The 17,537-nt window shown below is 38.0% G+C and overlaps 1 protein-coding gene across 7 annotated transcripts in view; it reads left to right on the top strand.

Moving 5' to 3' along the window:
- PEAK1 (pseudopodium enriched atypical kinase 1) overlaps positions 1–17,537 on the top strand; it is a 310,952-nt gene that overhangs the window by 270,494 nt on the left and 22,921 nt on the right. For all 7 annotated transcript variants that reach the window (XR_009699356.1, XM_061180028.1, XM_061180025.1 and 4 more), the window contains one exon: positions 1,752–1,945. Coding sequence is in view for 6 of the 7 variants with exons in the window: in XM_061180028.1 (XP_061036011.1) it covers positions 1,752–1,945 (194 nt within the window). In the remaining variant the exon portion in view is untranslated. The remainder of the gene's footprint in view (positions 1–1,751; positions 1,946–17,537) is intronic.

The following is a 17,537-nucleotide window of genomic DNA, read 5'->3' as shown; positions in this document are numbered from 1 at the left end:
CCTCCCAGTCATTGCTTACTCTCAGTATAGAGAGACCTCTGGCTCTGCCAGCTTTGAAAGAATATTTTTGAAGTTGTATGTCCAGCAGACTTCAAGGCTTATTTTTCTGTTCCGGCACATGCATGATTTCCATAATGAAAAATTGATAAGAAAGTACTCCTCCTTCAGATCTACTCCCTCAAATCCACAGGTGATATATGTTCTGATGACACATGATCAAACAAAGTACCTCTTTTAAAGAAACTTGTAAATGTCACCATGACTCACTGCCATTTGAAAATCCAGAAATAACAAGTAACAGTATATAAGATGTTTCCTTTCATTCTTTCTCTTTGCCCATTAAAACAAAAAACAAAAGAAAACAGGAAGAAAAGCTAGCTGGTGAGTGTGTGACAGCCTAGGAATACTTTTAGTAGGCCCAGAAACCATTAAAGGTGCCTGATTTTGAATTTGTTTCATTGAACCAGCCCAATGAGATTTTCTAACTAGGCTGGTTTTCTCCACCAACATTTAATAATCATTCCACCCCCTTGTGCTTTATAGCAACAGAATTGGAAGTTCAGGCAGGGTGGGATGTGGGGAAGACTGGAAGAGATAGCTGTAAGCAAATGAGCAGGCAGCAGTGAAACAAGATCGGGAAACACAAAGCATCACGGATGACCGTCCTCTGGTATGTGGCCAATGGGATGCTTCAGATTCATTTTAATAGATGAGATTAACTAGAGGTCAGAACTTTCTTTTCCATTTGCCTTGCCTGCTGCATGCATACAGGCAAAGGTTGATGCTTCACTGTGCTCCTAGCAACGAGGCTTCCAGGCCTCAGTTTACCTAAAATAATTGCTTTACTTCCTTTTTTAAATCTCAACTTTACTCCTGATCCTTTACTAAATAGTTTCATAAATACTTTAGTGTGTAGTAAATACTATATACTAAACAAAGTAAATACTGTAAAGTATTTCATATTTATTATAGTATTATAGCACAGTTCACCCTTTTTATTTGCGAGTTCCACATCTGCGGATTCAACCAACCATGGATTGAAAATATTAGGGGAAAAAAATTCCAGAAAATTCCAAAAAGCAAAAATTGAATTTGCAGTGCACCGGCAACTGCTTACATAGCATTCACATTGTATTTACAGCTATTTACATAGCATTTACATTGTATTGGGTATTATAAGTAATCTAGAGATGATTTAAAGTATATGGGAGGATGTGTGTACGTTTTATGCAAATACTACAGCCATTTTATATAAGGGACTTGAGCATCTGTGGATTTTGGTGTCCTGTGGGTGGTCCTAGAACCGGCCCCCTTCAGATACCAAGGGATGACTGTACTATAGTATGGTAAATATAGTAAATATGCTAAATACTTTCTTAAATACTTTAGTGTATTAGTCTTTAACTAGTTAAGCATTCGGTTCCCTCTACCCCTACTACCTAAAAAAAAAGTTCCACTCCTTACCTGTTATTCTCAAACTTCCCTCTGAGCCTACTATAGCTCCTCTACCAAACTGAATTCTCAATATGTATGAATCAAGCATGTATCAAGTATCCCAATATATATATGAGAGAAGTATCTGCCTGCATGAAAGACTGCCTTATATTCAGACAAGTATGTTGGGGTTTATGACCCATTGCTGTGACTATAGGGCCAGTTATTTACATTTATGACAATATGTGCCTTCCATAAATCTAAATTTTAGCAAAAACCTTTGAATGCCAGTGTGATGGTGGTCTGATTTGTTTCAGTCACGTGACCCATGAAGTGACAGAGGATTTTTCTCCTCGGGATCCAAGCACTGTTGTTGTGAAGCAGGATGGTGGGGGCTGTACTTCAGTCACACCGGCATTGCCGCTGCCTGAACTGGAAAGGGAAGAGGAAAAGGGAGACATTTCAGGTCCTATGGACCCGAATCCCTGTAGTGCGACATACAGCAACTTAGGTAAGTGCAAATGTCACGTAAAGAGTATTTAAAGTTTGTCTTTTTATGTACCAGCCTAATGCTTATTTCCCTGGAAAGATGGTTTTTATTGTTCCATGGGGCAAAAGTTGGAAATTGGAGTTACAAATTTTAACTCACATCAGAAAAAGTCCTGTATTTAATTTGTACTAGGCATATGTTAAACACCTGTTACCATGAGTCCTGTGCCATGTGCTAGGATTCTGACATAGTCCCTGCCTTGAGAGACTCACCTGGAGGGAAAGAGATGAACTAGTTAACGATTTCAGTATAATATGATGAGTGCAGTGATAGAGAATACACACGGAATTTCTTTGTTTTGTTTTTTTGGCCGTGCCATGCAGCTAGCGGGATCCTAGTTCCCCAACCAGGGATTGAACCTGGGCCCGCAGCAGTGAAAGCGCAGAGTCCCAACCAACGGACTGCCAGGGAATTCCCCACACAGAATATTTTTATATTATACAGGGAAGGGTGTCAAAAGATGCCTTCCAGGGGACTTCCCTGGCAGTCCAGTGGTTAAGACCGCACTGCCACTGCAGGGGGCGTGGGTTCAATCCCTGGTCAGGGAACTAAGATCCCGCATGCTGCATGATGCAGCCACACGCACAAAAAATTGATTAATTAAATAAAATAAAAACTTTTTTAAAAAGAAAGAAAGATGCCTTCCTGGAGATAATTTCTGAACTTATTTAGCTGGTTGACAGAGGGAAAGAAGAGTAACAACATGAGCAAAGAACAGGCAACACATGAGCAAAAAGTATGGAGATGCGAAACGGCTTGGTACGTGTGAATAACACAACCATTTATTGTTGCTGAGGTGTGCCCTGGAGAGTTAGACAAGATCATGCATTTCAGGCTAAAACCTTAGATTTTTTTTGCTGTTTGTGGTAGTGAACCACTAAAGGGTAAAGGGTTTTAAGCAGAGGAATGGCATGATTAGATTTGTGTTTTAGGGACTTCCCTGGCAGTCCAGTGGTTAAGACTTCGCCTTCCAGGACCTCCCTGGTGGCACAATGGTTAAGAATCTGCCTGCCAATGCAGGGGACACGGGTTCAAGCCCTGGTCTGGGAAGATCCCACATGCCGCAGAACAACTAACCCGGTGCGCCACAGCTACTGAGCCTGCGCTCTAGAGCCCACGAGCCACAACTACCGAAACCCACACGCCTAGAGCCTGTGCTCCTCAACAAGAGAAGCCACCTCAATGAGAAGCGCACGCACCGCAACTAAGAGTAGCCCCCACTCACTGCAACTAGAGAAAGCCCGCGAGCGGCAACCAAGACCCAATGCAGCCATAAATAAATAAATAAATTTATTTAAAAAAAAAAAAAAATTTCACCTTCCAATGCTGGGGGTGTGGGTTCGATCCCAGTCAGGGAGCTAAGATCCCACATGCCTCGCGGCCAAAAAACCAAAACATAAAACAGAAGCAGTATCGTAATAAGTTCGATATGATCCACATCAAAAAAAAGAAAATCTGAAGAAAGATTTGTGTTTTAGAATGTCCACTGCAGGCTGCCATGTGAGGATGAATTAGAGGCAAATTATTTGGTGGCAGGAAATCTGGTAGTTGGATACTATTGCAGAACCACATAAAAGGATGAGAAAGAAAGGCCTCAACTAAGATAGTGGGGAAGGGGAACAGTGAATAGATTTAAGAGAGATTTGACAGGTAAAATACCTCAGTGGTTAATTGGATATGAATGATGTAAAGAATTTATAATATATCCCAGATTTCTGGCTTGGAGCTAGCAGATTTGAGGAGGGAAGATCCCAGTTATTGGAGGTATTTAGGCAGAGCCTGAGGGATCATCTCTCAGAGATGCTGTGAAGGCGAATCCTGCACTACACAGAGGGTTGAACTAAATTATCTCGAATGTACTTATCAATGCAAAGATTATTCAATTTTGAAATCATCTTCACTCTTCTTCCTTGACTGCCCAGTGACTTCTGATCTCTCTCTCCCTTGAGTGTCACCGAGTTTCCTTCTGAAAAGCAAAGCTTGGGGCTGGACAAGGATTTCTTAGTGCTCTTCTCCCATGAAGTCAAGAGAGAGATGAGTAGCATGAGCTGGACTGCCACATGCGTAGCGCTAGTGAGATTCTTATGGACCACTGACCAATTCTCACATCTGTCTGGAAACCAGTGGCATATAATATCAAAGCATTCTTCTACCTAGTGTCTCACCTCCTTTCTTTGTCTTTTTCCTCTATCAGGTTATTGTAAGGATAAATCATTCTAAGATCAGCTAGTGTACTTGGAAATAAGGGCATCCTTAAGAGGACCAAAAGGTTAGGTAAAACTATTGGAGAAATGCTCTACTATGTCCTTTTGGGAAACTCAATCATAACAACCCACATGCAGTTGAAAATACATTCCATAAGGAGAAGACTTCCATTCTAAGTTCCTGAAGCCTTCTGTGATTTGTGGGTAGGGGAGAGTAAACTCTTGCAGTTTACCCAAGCAACCATCTTGGATACCATTTTCCAGTTGGAATAGATTTTATAGTCAAGTGGTTTATTGAACTTTTTCCATGCTTTTACATTTTATGAGACATATTATGAGATGAAAATTTTATTTTTTTATTTTTTATTTACTATATGTCCTCAGATAGCAAATATATCAGGAATTATATTTCAGACATTCTTACTGCACTGAAATTTCTTTCATGACATCCTCAGTAAAATATATAAAAATTTTTACTGATTGTATGTTATCTTATGGCATCTTTTCTTTAAAAATATCCATTTGACCACATCAGTTAAAGTTAACTATTTTATCTTATTATCATCTCAGTTAATGTAGATTGTTAGAAAAAAATAGAGCATTGCTTTCATGAATACGCCAAGTGCCTTACATATATTAACTCATTTAATCCTCACAACAACCTTAGGAATTATTATCCCCATTTTTCAGATGAGGAAATTACATCAGAGTGCCGTGCCCAGAGTCACAGAACCTGTAAGAACTGAACCAAGATTGGAACCCAGTTGGTCTATGTTACTAGACTATAATGATTGCAACCACTAAATTCTTAGAAGATACTGAAGGGCTGCAGCTGTCTCCCCTTTTTTCTTAAGTCATCTATTTTGAGACACAAAATTTAAGACTTTTTTTTAAAAAGATTATGATTTCTTAGAGTACAAAAATACCAAGTTACAGATGCCCCATCAGAAAAATAGCTTTCTTTCTACCTATTGCTTTACTTTTAAAAGTATGTGATACTCATAAAATGTTGCCTAACTTTCCTTAAGTGCTTAAGTGGTGATAACTTGACTCCATAGGACATGATACATGGTTAGTTGCTTCTTTGGAAAGGTTTTACTATGTGGGTAAAATAATAACTGAGTAATAGATAGGGTTGGCTCCATCAGTTCTACAAGCTGATAGGTGTTTTTTTTGTTGGTTTTAATTTTTTGTTTTGTTGTTGTTATTTTTCCTAATGGAACAAGTATTTCAGGTGACATTTGGAACTTACCTTTTTTAATATTTTCAATAAATCATTTGCATGAAGTTTTAAACTATCCCTTGGAGTAATTTCTTATAATTTAATGCCCTGGTAGCTTAAAAAAAAAAAAAATTGTGTGTTTTAAGACCAAAAGGAAACAAAACCTCTTAATATAATAGCTTCAGATCCTTTTAAATATTCTAGAACCATTCCACAAACACATGTTACATATTTCTTTTTCATTTTCTTTCCATATTTCTTCTTCTTTTTTAAAAAAAATGAGTCAGAGGACTGATGGACTGATGGAAGAAACTGAAGGTGGGAAGTTAAGGGTTACCATAATTTTTGCTGTGGAATTTATTTCTGAAAATTGCATTGTGAAGTGGGCTTAGGAAGCAGTGTTATATAGTAGGAAAAAAACGTAGGTTTGGGGGATCAGACAGGTTTAGGTTTATATGACAGCTGTATCACTGCCCACCTACATGATTGTGGGTCAGTTATTTACCATCTCTGAGCTTCAGTTTCCTCATCTGACATGAGGGAATAGTAGCATCTGCTTTGTAGGGCTGATGGCAAAAGAAGTACTTGATACATAGACGTGCTTAATAATTGTGAAGTTCCTTTATTTCTACACCAAAATATACTGTTGCTTTCTTTTTTCAATATGTTTGATGTGCTAGCCAGAAAATGTAGCATAAAGCAGAAATAATTTTAAATGTTTATTAGAAATGTTGAATAAGCAGAGCAACAAAATCCAAGTCCAAAAAGTTGTGGGCTGCCTGTACAACTGATGACTGAGAGCGTGAAACATGATAGAGGAGACAGGACACCAAGGTGGCCAACAGGGACCAGAGGAGAGAGAACAAATAACAGCGAAGTACTGCGACAGACCCAGTCCCCCAAAGTCTGCTAGTTATAGCGAAACAAAGGGACATGGTTTGCATTTGTTTTGTAGTTCCCACATTTCTTAGATAGTTCTGAAAACTAATAAGTCAAAAAAAAAAACAAAACTGGATTGGAATAGGCCTTGATTACCGTACATCAGAATCTCCCGTTAGACCTCTACCTTTGAGACAGCTTCCTTTCTCTGCTATGGTATAACAAGAGCTGTTGTGATTCAACCATTCCCACAAAAAGCTACCGACTTATGCGAACCATCCATTTGTTTTTCACCTTAGAGATCCCTCTCCAGGGTTAATTGAGCTGCCTTTTTTCTTGTCCTTAACTTATAAAGCAAACTTTATTTTGTTTATAACTGAATTAATTATAGATTTTAGGGCTACAGTATACAGTATGGTAGCCACTAGCCACATCTGGCTATTTAAATTTAAATTCATTAAAATGTAAATAAAAATTCAGTTCTTCAGTCTCACTAGCAACATTTCAAGTGCTCAATAGCCACATGTGGCTAAGAGCTACTGTATTCAACATGCAGATACAGAACATTTCTGTCATCACAGAAAGTTCTGTTGGACAGCACTGCTTTAAAGAATTGGTTATTTGGGGGATTTGTATTGTCTTCTGTGGGCACAAAAATCATTATTGGTTTTTATGCGCTTGACAACTGCTTAGGAAGGTTGCCCCTTATAGAGTAATGGTTTTCCTCTGGGTGATGGTGATATGTGATCACTGAACAAACTCTGATCTATAACACTTTAATACACCCGAAACTGAATTTAGCAGGGTATCTGCCACCAAAATGATTTCCTAAAGAAGTGATAGAAAGTTTTTTTAATCAGACCTTCAACATTTCCCCATGTTTCTTATGTCTGTCTCAAAATGTCTAGAAGAAATATCGCTAGATTTTTATGTGGCACACCTGACTACTTTATCAGCCTGCTGAAATCAGGATCTTGTAATGACTTCTACTCTGTTGGAAATTAGTTGGTGACTTTAGCTCTCCTTCACTCACTTTTTAACCGAGTACTCTAGACGTTACTTTTTAGAAAGATCTATCTAGTCTCCCTTTACTGGACAGAATTTTGGCTTGTTCCTCTTTCTTTGTGCCTACAACCTAGCACGTTATCTAAAACACACAGAAGGTGCTGAGAACATGTTTGGGTGAATGTGCCAAAAATGACTTAGCATTTGACTAGGTAAGTTTCAGGTTAGGGAAACTGAGCTCTCCTGAGGAAAGTTCACACAGGAAAATTTCAAATCCTAGTTTGTGTGTTCCATTTATCAGCTGGCTTTTTTTTCTAAAATGAGACTTAATCAGGGGTTTCCTAATTAAGGAATTATGTAAGCCATACTTCAGTTTCCTTTCCACGTGAAACTGTCCACATTTCTCATCTTGCTAACCTAGAGCATCTCCTTAAGGCTGCACCGTTCAAACACTGAAAGAAAACACCTGAAAGTCTTCTATCTCCAGAACTTCCTTTGGCAATGTATTGACCATCAGTGTTAAATTTTAAAGAATAGATAAACTTAAAGGAATGTCATTACATTGCCAGCCTTGATGGTTGTAATTATGGAGTAATGTCATCATAAATGGCAGCTTTAAAAAAAATCATTCTGAAGAGTATATTACCATTCATTCATTTACTCAACAAATAGTTATTGAGGAATAACAATTCTATGGGCCAGACATTATGCCACACAATGCAAAGTTAACTATTTGAACCAAAGATGAAAGAATTGCACATTTTTAGATTATCTGGATGTTTTAAAAAAAGTGAGAGTGACAGCTCTGAACATTTGTTTGTGAATTTGTTGTACTTCCTAAAAATGTAATTATCTCTATTTAAAAAGAAACTATAGACTGTGTTCCTATCTTTTAAGTTAGCTGCATTCACATTTAAAAATAGTTTCCCATGTACTGGAATTTGTTGGCAGAGTGCAATATTCAAATTACATAGATAACTTACCTCCAAATAAATAATCTCCGTTCTTGGAGAGGTTCTCATTAATGAGATCTTTAAAAATTGAGTCTGTCAGCTGCTACACCACTGACATTCCTTAAAGTGTTCCGTGTATCTCTTTATTTGAGGCTAAGCCTGAGCCTGAAGTGGTCTTAAAGCTTCGTTTTATCATTTGGCATGAAGTTGATGTCCCCTGTGGTTTGCCAGTTGGTGCTTACATTTAACTGTGATGGGACCTAGTACAGTAATAATGCCCAGATAGATTAGGACCCTTCCTCCTAAGTTGCTGATGCCCACTGCCAGGGGATGATACAGTGAGTGCTGGGGGCAGCCAAGGAGAGGCCTACTTATTTGACAAGGCTGGTGCACAGTGTGCTGTGTGGCATCTATATTTATAAACTCCAGTGCATCTTTCCCAGTTTGGTGATGATCATCTCTTCTGTTGTCCTCTCCCTTCCCGTTCTCATCTGTGTTACTTGTCATGAGCCCTGGGAAAAGATTAAGGATGAATATTGAAATTACAATTTAAATAGAAAAATATATTCCATTTATTTTGGCTTTAACACTTTCGTTTGTTGAGTGCCAGCTATCTCCTGGGAACCAGGCTAGGCACTGGGAATGCTAGTGCTATCTTCAAGGACTTCTGCTCTTTGGGAAAGACAGCCATGGGGGCTGGACTCTTAGGAGCTCATGTGATAGTTGCTGTGATGCAGGTATTTAAAGGTTCAATAAAAGCCCCTGCCTGGAGGAGTCTAGGAGAGGGTCACTAAGTTTTCAAGCTTGAAAGAAGAGTAGTTGTTTGCCAGATTGACAAGCAAGGGAGAACATTCCAGGTAGAGGGAAGAGTATGTACAAAGGCCTGAAGCTTGATAGAAAAATGAATGTTCAGTTAAAGGTAGCTTAAGTGCAGAGTGAAAGAGGCAGAGTTGGCAAAATGGGACAGAGTGGAAAAGCAAGGCCAGATCATAAATGGTATGTATGTATCACAATGAGTGTATCTTTTACCTATAGGAAATGGAGAGCCACTGAAGAATTTTGGATAGAGGGACATGATCAGGATTTTTTAAAGATCATTCTGGAAACTACCTACAGAATGACTGGAGGCAGGGAGGCTGACCAGGAGACCATGACATTCCTGTCTTACTGGAATAAAGAGCTAATTGTACTCATTAACATACTGCTTCTGTCTAAATGGGTTATCCTTAAGTGCCTTTAATCCCTAGCACCCTAAGATTGTAGTGATTGTCAGGTCTTAAGCAAACATTTGCTGTGATTTGTCCTGAGTGTGTCTTCAAATGATAGTGCCTTCCAGTAGATGTCTGTAGTGATGTAATTATTATTTTGAGTTTTTTACTATATAATCATCTTTAAAATGTTGATCTTTAGAGATAATATTTTTCTTATTTCCTTTCTATTTATTTTACCAATTGTGTAAGTTTTTAGAGCCTATATCAATAATCTTCCTTCCTGAGGAGTTTTAAACACCTTTTTGCTTCTTTGAAGTAGTGTCATTAAATTATTCCCTTTTAATCCATCTTTCATCATTTGCTTTTCAGAATGTGATATAAGGCCTTATTTGTCAGTCTGAAGACATTTTTAAGTGAAGAGAACGTATAAAGATAGAGTTTAGAAACTCAAAAAGAAAGGAAAGTAAGGATTGAGTGTGGTTTAGTCAAATATATTTGTCCAAAAGAACTTTTTAGTCTATAGCAAGGCAAGGTTTAGAACACAATCTATTTTTCTTTCTGTTTAGAGAGCTGGCATGCCACAAAAATGTAGAGTATGTGATGTTATATCAGGCTTGCTGAAAGCTGAGCTTAGTGTCTGGTCCCGGAGGCTTGAGAAGAATGTACAGGATTAAAAGTTTAAAATAAAAACAGCTAAGATACCAAGCTTTTAAAACATTGACCCAGATGATTGGAATTCAGTTAGGAGAACTTGTCCTTCTCAGAAGAAAAAAATTAAAAAACACAGGACGCTTTTAGACTTGGGCGAATGGCTTGACCTACTTGCATGGGCTGTAGAATGTTCATGGTTTCATTTGGAACGCAAACATTTCTTATTCCCATGTGGAAATCTTAGCTCCCAGGAGATCATATCCCACTGTTTAGGGAGAGAAACCACTATTAATTATCTTTACCTCCTTGCTGCCTTGGCTGTCCATTTTCATTTTGGAATGATGACCAACTCTGCTGACACTCTGTCCTTCAGTCTGGCAGCTGTTTCCTGCACACTTGCTGCGTGTCTCACACCGTGCCAGAAGTTCTGAGGAAATGTAAAAAAAAAAAAAAAAAAATACATACACACATTATAAAAGGCTAAAAATGCTATCATAGAGTGAAAAGTGGTAAGAGAACACAGAGGAAGAAGGGATGGCTCCCAGTTTGGAGGTGGGGATTAGAGAGGAGGGAGGGCTTCAGTAGAGAAAGGGTTATTTGAGCTGGGCTTAGGACGGAACACCTTTACTAAGGAAGAGATGTAAAAATAAAAACATGGAGCATATTAAAAGAACAGGAATTGAGTGATTCTTTTGGGAGGGTTGATGAGAAATAGTGGTAGATAAGGCTGACAGCCTTGACCAACTTCCTGAGGAGTTTGGACTTTATTCTGAAGGTGGTGGAAAATGGCATGATCAGCCCTCTTCTACCTCCTCTGATAAGCACTAAAGAGCTGCTGATGATGATAGACCTTGTCTCACCTGTCAGTTCTGAGGTCATTTAAAAGAAAAGAAAAGCACTTTTGGAATCCTCCATTCCTTCTGTGTCCATGATTGTTTTCGTTTGTTCTGATTTAGAAAAATGCAAAGAAAATGACCATCTGATAAAGATTCTCCTAAGGTCCACATTGGAAGGAGTGAGACTAAGGTTCATGTTTCTAGTTTTTTTGTTCATTAATTCCTTTCTTCTTTCCATTTCTCCCTCAGCCAGACTCTTTGCTTTGTCCTGGGTGTACAAATGAGACAGTTCTCTCTCCTCAATGAACAAACCCATGGGGAATTCAGACAGGGACACAAGTCAAGTACTCTAAGTGCTTAGAGAGAAATGTTCACAGAATGTATCTGTGGTCCCAAGGAAGGAGAGGTCAGTTTCGTGAAGTGGAGTAAGAAACATTCCTCAGAGGCAGAATGTTTAAAGATGAGAGGAGAGGGAGATCACTCCTGGAAGAGGGTCAACATGAGCACAGACACAACATGAAGTAACCAAGAGTGCTGGAGAAACCACAAGCAGTTTGGTAGCCCCAACTTATGACACAAGGGGAAATGCTATGAGAGAAACAGAACAACAAGGGCAAGGTCATAAAAGCCTTGCTTTCTGTGCTGAAGCAAAGAAAACTCCATCCTCGGGATCAAGTCCAAATTCTCAAGGACAGAATTTTTGAAGTAGAGGAGTGCCACAATCAGCTTTGGTGTTTGAATAAAGTCTCTAATGGCTAGTGTGGTGAGGAAGGCAAAACTGGAGACAGTGGTAACAGGACACTGCCACAGTAGTCAGGACAGGAAGATAAGGTGCTGATGCAGTTCACTACTTCTAACCTTTTCCACTGTCTGGGTCAGCAAATGGAAAATGAAGATTTGTTACAAAGCATATTTCTGTCATCTTGTAAATAAACTGTGCTTCTGACTTCTCACATTAGCTGAGGCAAAGTAGGGCTGGGGCAGCACTGGGAGGGAGGCCTCACCATCACAGGAAGAGTTCAGTAAATGCCAAGCCCCTACATCCTTCGTATTGTTAATACGAAGAATGGGAAGATATGACTGAAAACTGAATTTATGGTGGTTTCTAAAAATGGATTGTTGATTTGCTTTATTTAGATATAATTTATGTACCATAAAATTCACCCTTTTTGAGTGTGCAATTCAATGAGTTTTAGTATATTAACAGAATTTTACAACCACTACCAGTATCTAATTCCGGAACATTTTCATCACCCCAAACAGAAACCCATTAACAATCACTCTCTGTTTCCATTCTCCCTTCCCCCGAGCCATGGCAACCACTAATCTACTGTCTGTCTCTATGAATTTGTGTATTTCTAGACATTTCATGTAAGTGGAATCATATGATATGTGGTTTTTTTATTACTGGCTTCTCTTACTTAGCATAATGTTTCCAAGGTTCATACAGGTTGTAGCACATTATCAGTACTTCATTTCTTTTTATGGCTGAATAATATTCCGTTGTGTGGCTATGCTACATTTTGTTTATCCATTCATCATCAGTTGATGGACGTTTGAGTTGTTTCCACTTTTGGGCTCTTATCTTGTACTTCTACTCAAGTGTTGCTGTGAACATTTGAGTACAAGTTTTTGTGTGAACATATGTTTTCATTTCTCTCAGATATATCCCTAGGATTAGAAATGCTGGGTCATGTGGTAACTCTGTGTTTCATTTTTTAAGTAACTACCAAACTGTTTTCCAAGGTGGTGGCACCATTTTAGATTCCCACTAGCAATGTATGAGGGTTTGAATTTCTCCATATCTTTACTAATACTTGCTCATCGATTTAATTAAAGCCAGCTTTGTGGATGTGAAGTGATGTCTCGTGGTTTTAGTTTGCTTTTACCTAGTGAGAAATGCTGAGCATCTTTAAATGTGCTTATTGGCCATTTGTATATCTTCTTTGGAGAAATGTCTATGCAAATCCTTTACCCACTTTTAATGGGTTATTTATATTTTCATTGTAAGAGTTATTTATAAATTCTAGATACAAGTCTCTTATCAGATATATAATTTACACATATTCTCTCCCATTCTAAGGGCTGTCTTTTCACTTTCCTGAAGTTAACCTTTGAAGCACAAAAGTTTTTCATTTTTATGAATTCCAATTTATTTATTTTTTTCTTTTGTTGCTTTAGGTGTTATATTTAAGTAATCATTGCCTAACCCAAGGTCGAAAAAATTTATTCCTATGTTTTCTTCCAGGAGTTTTATAGATTTAGCTCTTAACATTTAGATCTTTCATACATTTTGAGTTAATTTTTGTGTATACTATGACGCAGGGGTTCAACTTCATTCTTTTGCAGGTGGATACCAAGTTGTCCCAGCACCATTTGTTGAAAAGACTTCTCTTTCCCCATTGAATTGTCTTGGCATCCTTGTTGAAAATCAGTTGACCATAAATATGAGTTTATTTCTGGACTCTCAATTCTATTCCATTCATCTGTATTTCTATTCTTATGCCAGTACCCCACAGTCTTGATTACTGTAGTTGTGAAGTAAGTTTTGAAGTCGGGAAATGTGGGTTCTTCGACTGTTCTCTTTTTCAAGATTTGGGCAGGGAGACCTACTCTTGATCCTTTGTGTTTCCATATGAATTTTAGGATCATCCTGTCAATTTCTGCAAGAAGGCCAGCTGGGATTTGGATGGGGATTACATTAAATTTTTAGATCAATTTGGGGAATATTTCCATCTGAATATATTAAGTCTAATCCATGAACATAAGATGTCTTTTCATTTATTTAGATCTTTAATGTCCTTCATCAGTGTTTGGTAGTTTTCCATGTACAAATCTTACACTTAATTTCCTAATTTTTTTCCTAAATACTTTATTCTTTCTGATGATATTGTAAATGGAATTGTTTTCTTAATTTAACTTTTGGATTATTCATTGCCAGTGTATAGAAATACAATTGATTTTTTTTCACATCTTTATTGGAGTATAATTGCTTTACCATGTTGTGTTAGTTTCCACTGTACAACAAAGTGAATCCACTATATGTATACATATCTCCCCATATCCCCTCCCTCTTGAGCCTCCCTCCCACCCTCCCTCTCCCACCCCTCTAGGTCGTCACAAAGCATTGAGTTGATCTCCCTGTGCTATGCAGAAGCTTCCCACTAGCCATCCATTTTACATTCGGTAGTGTATATATGTCAGTGTTACTCTCTCACTTTGTCCCAGCTTCCCCTTCCGCACCTGTGTCCTCAAGTCCGTTCTCTATGTCTCCGTCTTTATTCCTGCCCTGCCACTAGGTTCATCAGTAGGGTTTTTTTGGATTCCATACATATGCGTTAGCATACGGTATTTGTTTTTCTCTTTCTGACTTACTTCACTCTGTATGACAGACTCTAGGTCCATCCACCTCACTACAAATAACTCAGTTTCACTCCTTTTTATGGCTGAGTAATATTCCATTGTATATATGTGCCACATCTTCTTTATCCATTCATCTGTCGATGGACATTTAGGTTGCTTCCATGTCCTGGCTATTGTAAATAGTGCTGCAATGAACATTGTGGTACATGTCTCTTTTTGAATTATGGTATTCTCAGGGTAGATGCCCAGTAGTGGGATTGCTGGGTCATATGGTAATTCTGTTTTTAGTTTTTTAAGGAACCTCCATACTGTTCTCCATAGTGGCTATATCAATTTACATTCCCACCAACAGCTCAGGAGGGTTCCCTTTTCTCCACACCCTCTCCATTTATTGTTTCTAGATTTTTTGATGGTGGCCATTCTGACCAGTGTGAGGTGATACCTCATTGTGGTTTTGATTTGCATTTCTCTGATGATTAGTGATATTGAGCATCTTTTCATGTGTTTGCTGGCCATCTGTACATCTTCTTTGGAGAAATGTCTATTTAGGTTACAGTTGATTTTTTATATTGATCTTATATCCTGCAATCTTGCTGAACTGGTATATTAGTTCTGATAGTTTTTTTGTGGATTCCTTAGCCTTTCCTATATACAAGATTATGTCACCTGTGAATAGAGGTAATTTTACCTCTTTTCCAATCTGCATGTTTTTATTTCTTTTCCTTTCATGATTTCCCTGGCTAGGTCCTCCAGTGCAATGTAGACTAGAAGTGACAAGAATGGAAATCATTGTCTTGTTCCTGATCTTCGTGGGGAAAAATCTAGTCTTTTGCCATTAAGTACGATTTAGCTCTTGGTTTTTCATAGGTGACCTTTATCAGGATGAGGATGATCCCTTCTTTTCCCAGTTTGTTCAGTGTTTTTATTATGAAAAGTATTGGATTTTCTGAAATGCTTTTTCCGCATCTGTTGAGCTGACCCTGTGAGGTTTTTTTGCTCTTTATTTTGTTTACATGGTGTATTACATTGATTGACTTTCAGATGTTAAACCAACCTTGCATTCCTGGGGTAAATCCAAATTTGTTGTGATGTGTAATCCTTTTCATGTGTTGCTGGATTCAGTTTGCTAGTATTTTGTGAGGATTTTTGTGCCTAGTAATAAGGGATATTAGTCTATAGTTTTCTTGTAATGTCTTTCTCTTGTTTTGATATATAGGTAATATTGGCCTGTCATAGGTTTCAGGTTGGTAAGTGTTCCCTCCCCTTCTATTTTTTGGAAGAGTTGGTGAAGGATTGGTTTTAATACTTCTTTAAATGTTTGGTAGAATTCATCAATGAAGCCATATGGTCCTGGACTTTTCTTTGTGGGGATTTTGTAAATTATTAATTCAGTATCTTTACTTGTTACAGGTACCTATACAGTTTTGCCTCTTTTAGCCCTAAATATTTATTCCTTTAGTCATTCAAGAAATATTTATTGAGCATCAATTATATACAGGCCCTGATTTTTGACATAGAGGGTACAGCAATTAGTAAAACAAAAGTCCTGGCCCTCTTAGAGCTTAGCATTCTCATACTCTTTCTCTGTCTCATTCTCATGCTGTCTATATATTCATATTTCTTATTTATATGTAATGTAGCTCTGTTCCTTATAAAAGAATATTGCTACATGCTGTTGGTGGAGAAAGGGCGTCCTTAGGTTTGCTTATATATTGTCAAAGTTTGTGTAAACTCTTGGGTGTTCTTGAAGAGAGTTGCATATGTGGGAAATGGAGTATATTGTTGTTACAATCACAGTTTATATGGTGCTTCCCCTTGGCATTGCTACAAGGACATGATTTTTAATAAAACAAGCCACCATCTTTATTCATTATCATCCTCAAGACCATCTGATGCCTTCTGTTCTGTCTAATCATCAGTAGGAGCATAGTTTCCTAGAGCTGCTATAACAAAGTACCACAAAGTGGGTGGCTTAAAACAAGAGAAATTTATTCTCCTGTAGTTCTGGCAGCTTGGAGGCGAATTAAGGTGTTAGCAAGGTCACGTTCCCTCCGAGATTCTAGGTAGAATCCTTCCTTATTTCTTCCTAGCATCTGGTGGTGGCCATCAATCCTTAGCATCCCTGGCTTGCAACTGCATTACTCCAGTCTCTGCCTCTGTCATCACATGGTGTTCTCCCTGTGTGTCTGTCTTCATATCACATTTTCCCCTTCTTATAAGGACACCAGCCATATTGGATTGAGGCCCACCCTAATGACCTCATCTTAACTTGATTACCTCTACAAAGACTCTATTTCTGAATAAGGTCACATTCACAGGTACCAGAGGTTAGGACTTCAGTATATTTTGGGAGAGAGGACATAATTCCACCCATAACAGAGCATTATGCTCTAACTCTGAAATATTGAGTGGAGATTTCATTTTAACTACATTACTGATTTTAATAGCTTTTATTAAACTTTCATGGTATATTTCTCTGTCTTTAAAAAAATAATGCTCCTTCCCCATTATACAATAAGTCCTGAAGGTGTCATTGATCACATACTTATGCGTTTTATCTTCTTCTAAGCATAAATTCTAGAAAGGAAACAAAGATGACTGGTCCTGTAACTAGGGCTTGTTGTAAGAGAATTTCAAAAGTAGCATCTCTCAAATCACAGTTTATATGCCCCCCAAAATAAAACAGAATCATGTAAGAGTTTGTGAATGATGTTTGAAACAGCAGTTGACTGCTCATATACATGGTTCCCCTTACCACAATCTCAGGGATCTTATACATAGACCAGTTTAAGTAGTGCTGAAATCCATCTCTGTAGTGAAGTGAAATAACATGGTTTATGAAATTGTATTCATATGTATTGGATGGAGAATGACAAGTGCTGTATACAATACAATGTAACTTTGGAACAAAGTTAAAAGAATAGAATAGTATCTTCTGAGCACCAGTCTGGCGGTCTCATTTGCTAATCCCAATTGTTTTTAATAATGCTCACAAGTAATTTTTTTTTATCCACAAATACTATCATCTCTGTTCTGTCACAGTACAGTTATTTGAGTGTCTGTCACTGGTTAGTACTCTAGAGTGGTGAATACAGCACTCTTGGGGCCAGGAGTGGAGAATATGAATTCCTTCTTGAAAACAAAGCCCATTGCCCTGTTCCTATGGCAAAGAAATACGGAGACATTGTTCACATTTGTTGCTTCCATCAAGTCTTGAACTCTTACCTTT

This window comes from Eubalaena glacialis, chromosome 2, assembly GCF_028564815.1.
Source record: "Eubalaena glacialis isolate mEubGla1 chromosome 2, mEubGla1.1.hap2.+ XY, whole genome shotgun sequence".
NCBI classification, from domain to species: domain Eukaryota; kingdom Metazoa; phylum Chordata; class Mammalia; order Artiodactyla; family Balaenidae; genus Eubalaena; species Eubalaena glacialis.
This window is presented reverse-complemented; position numbering and strand designations above follow the sequence as displayed.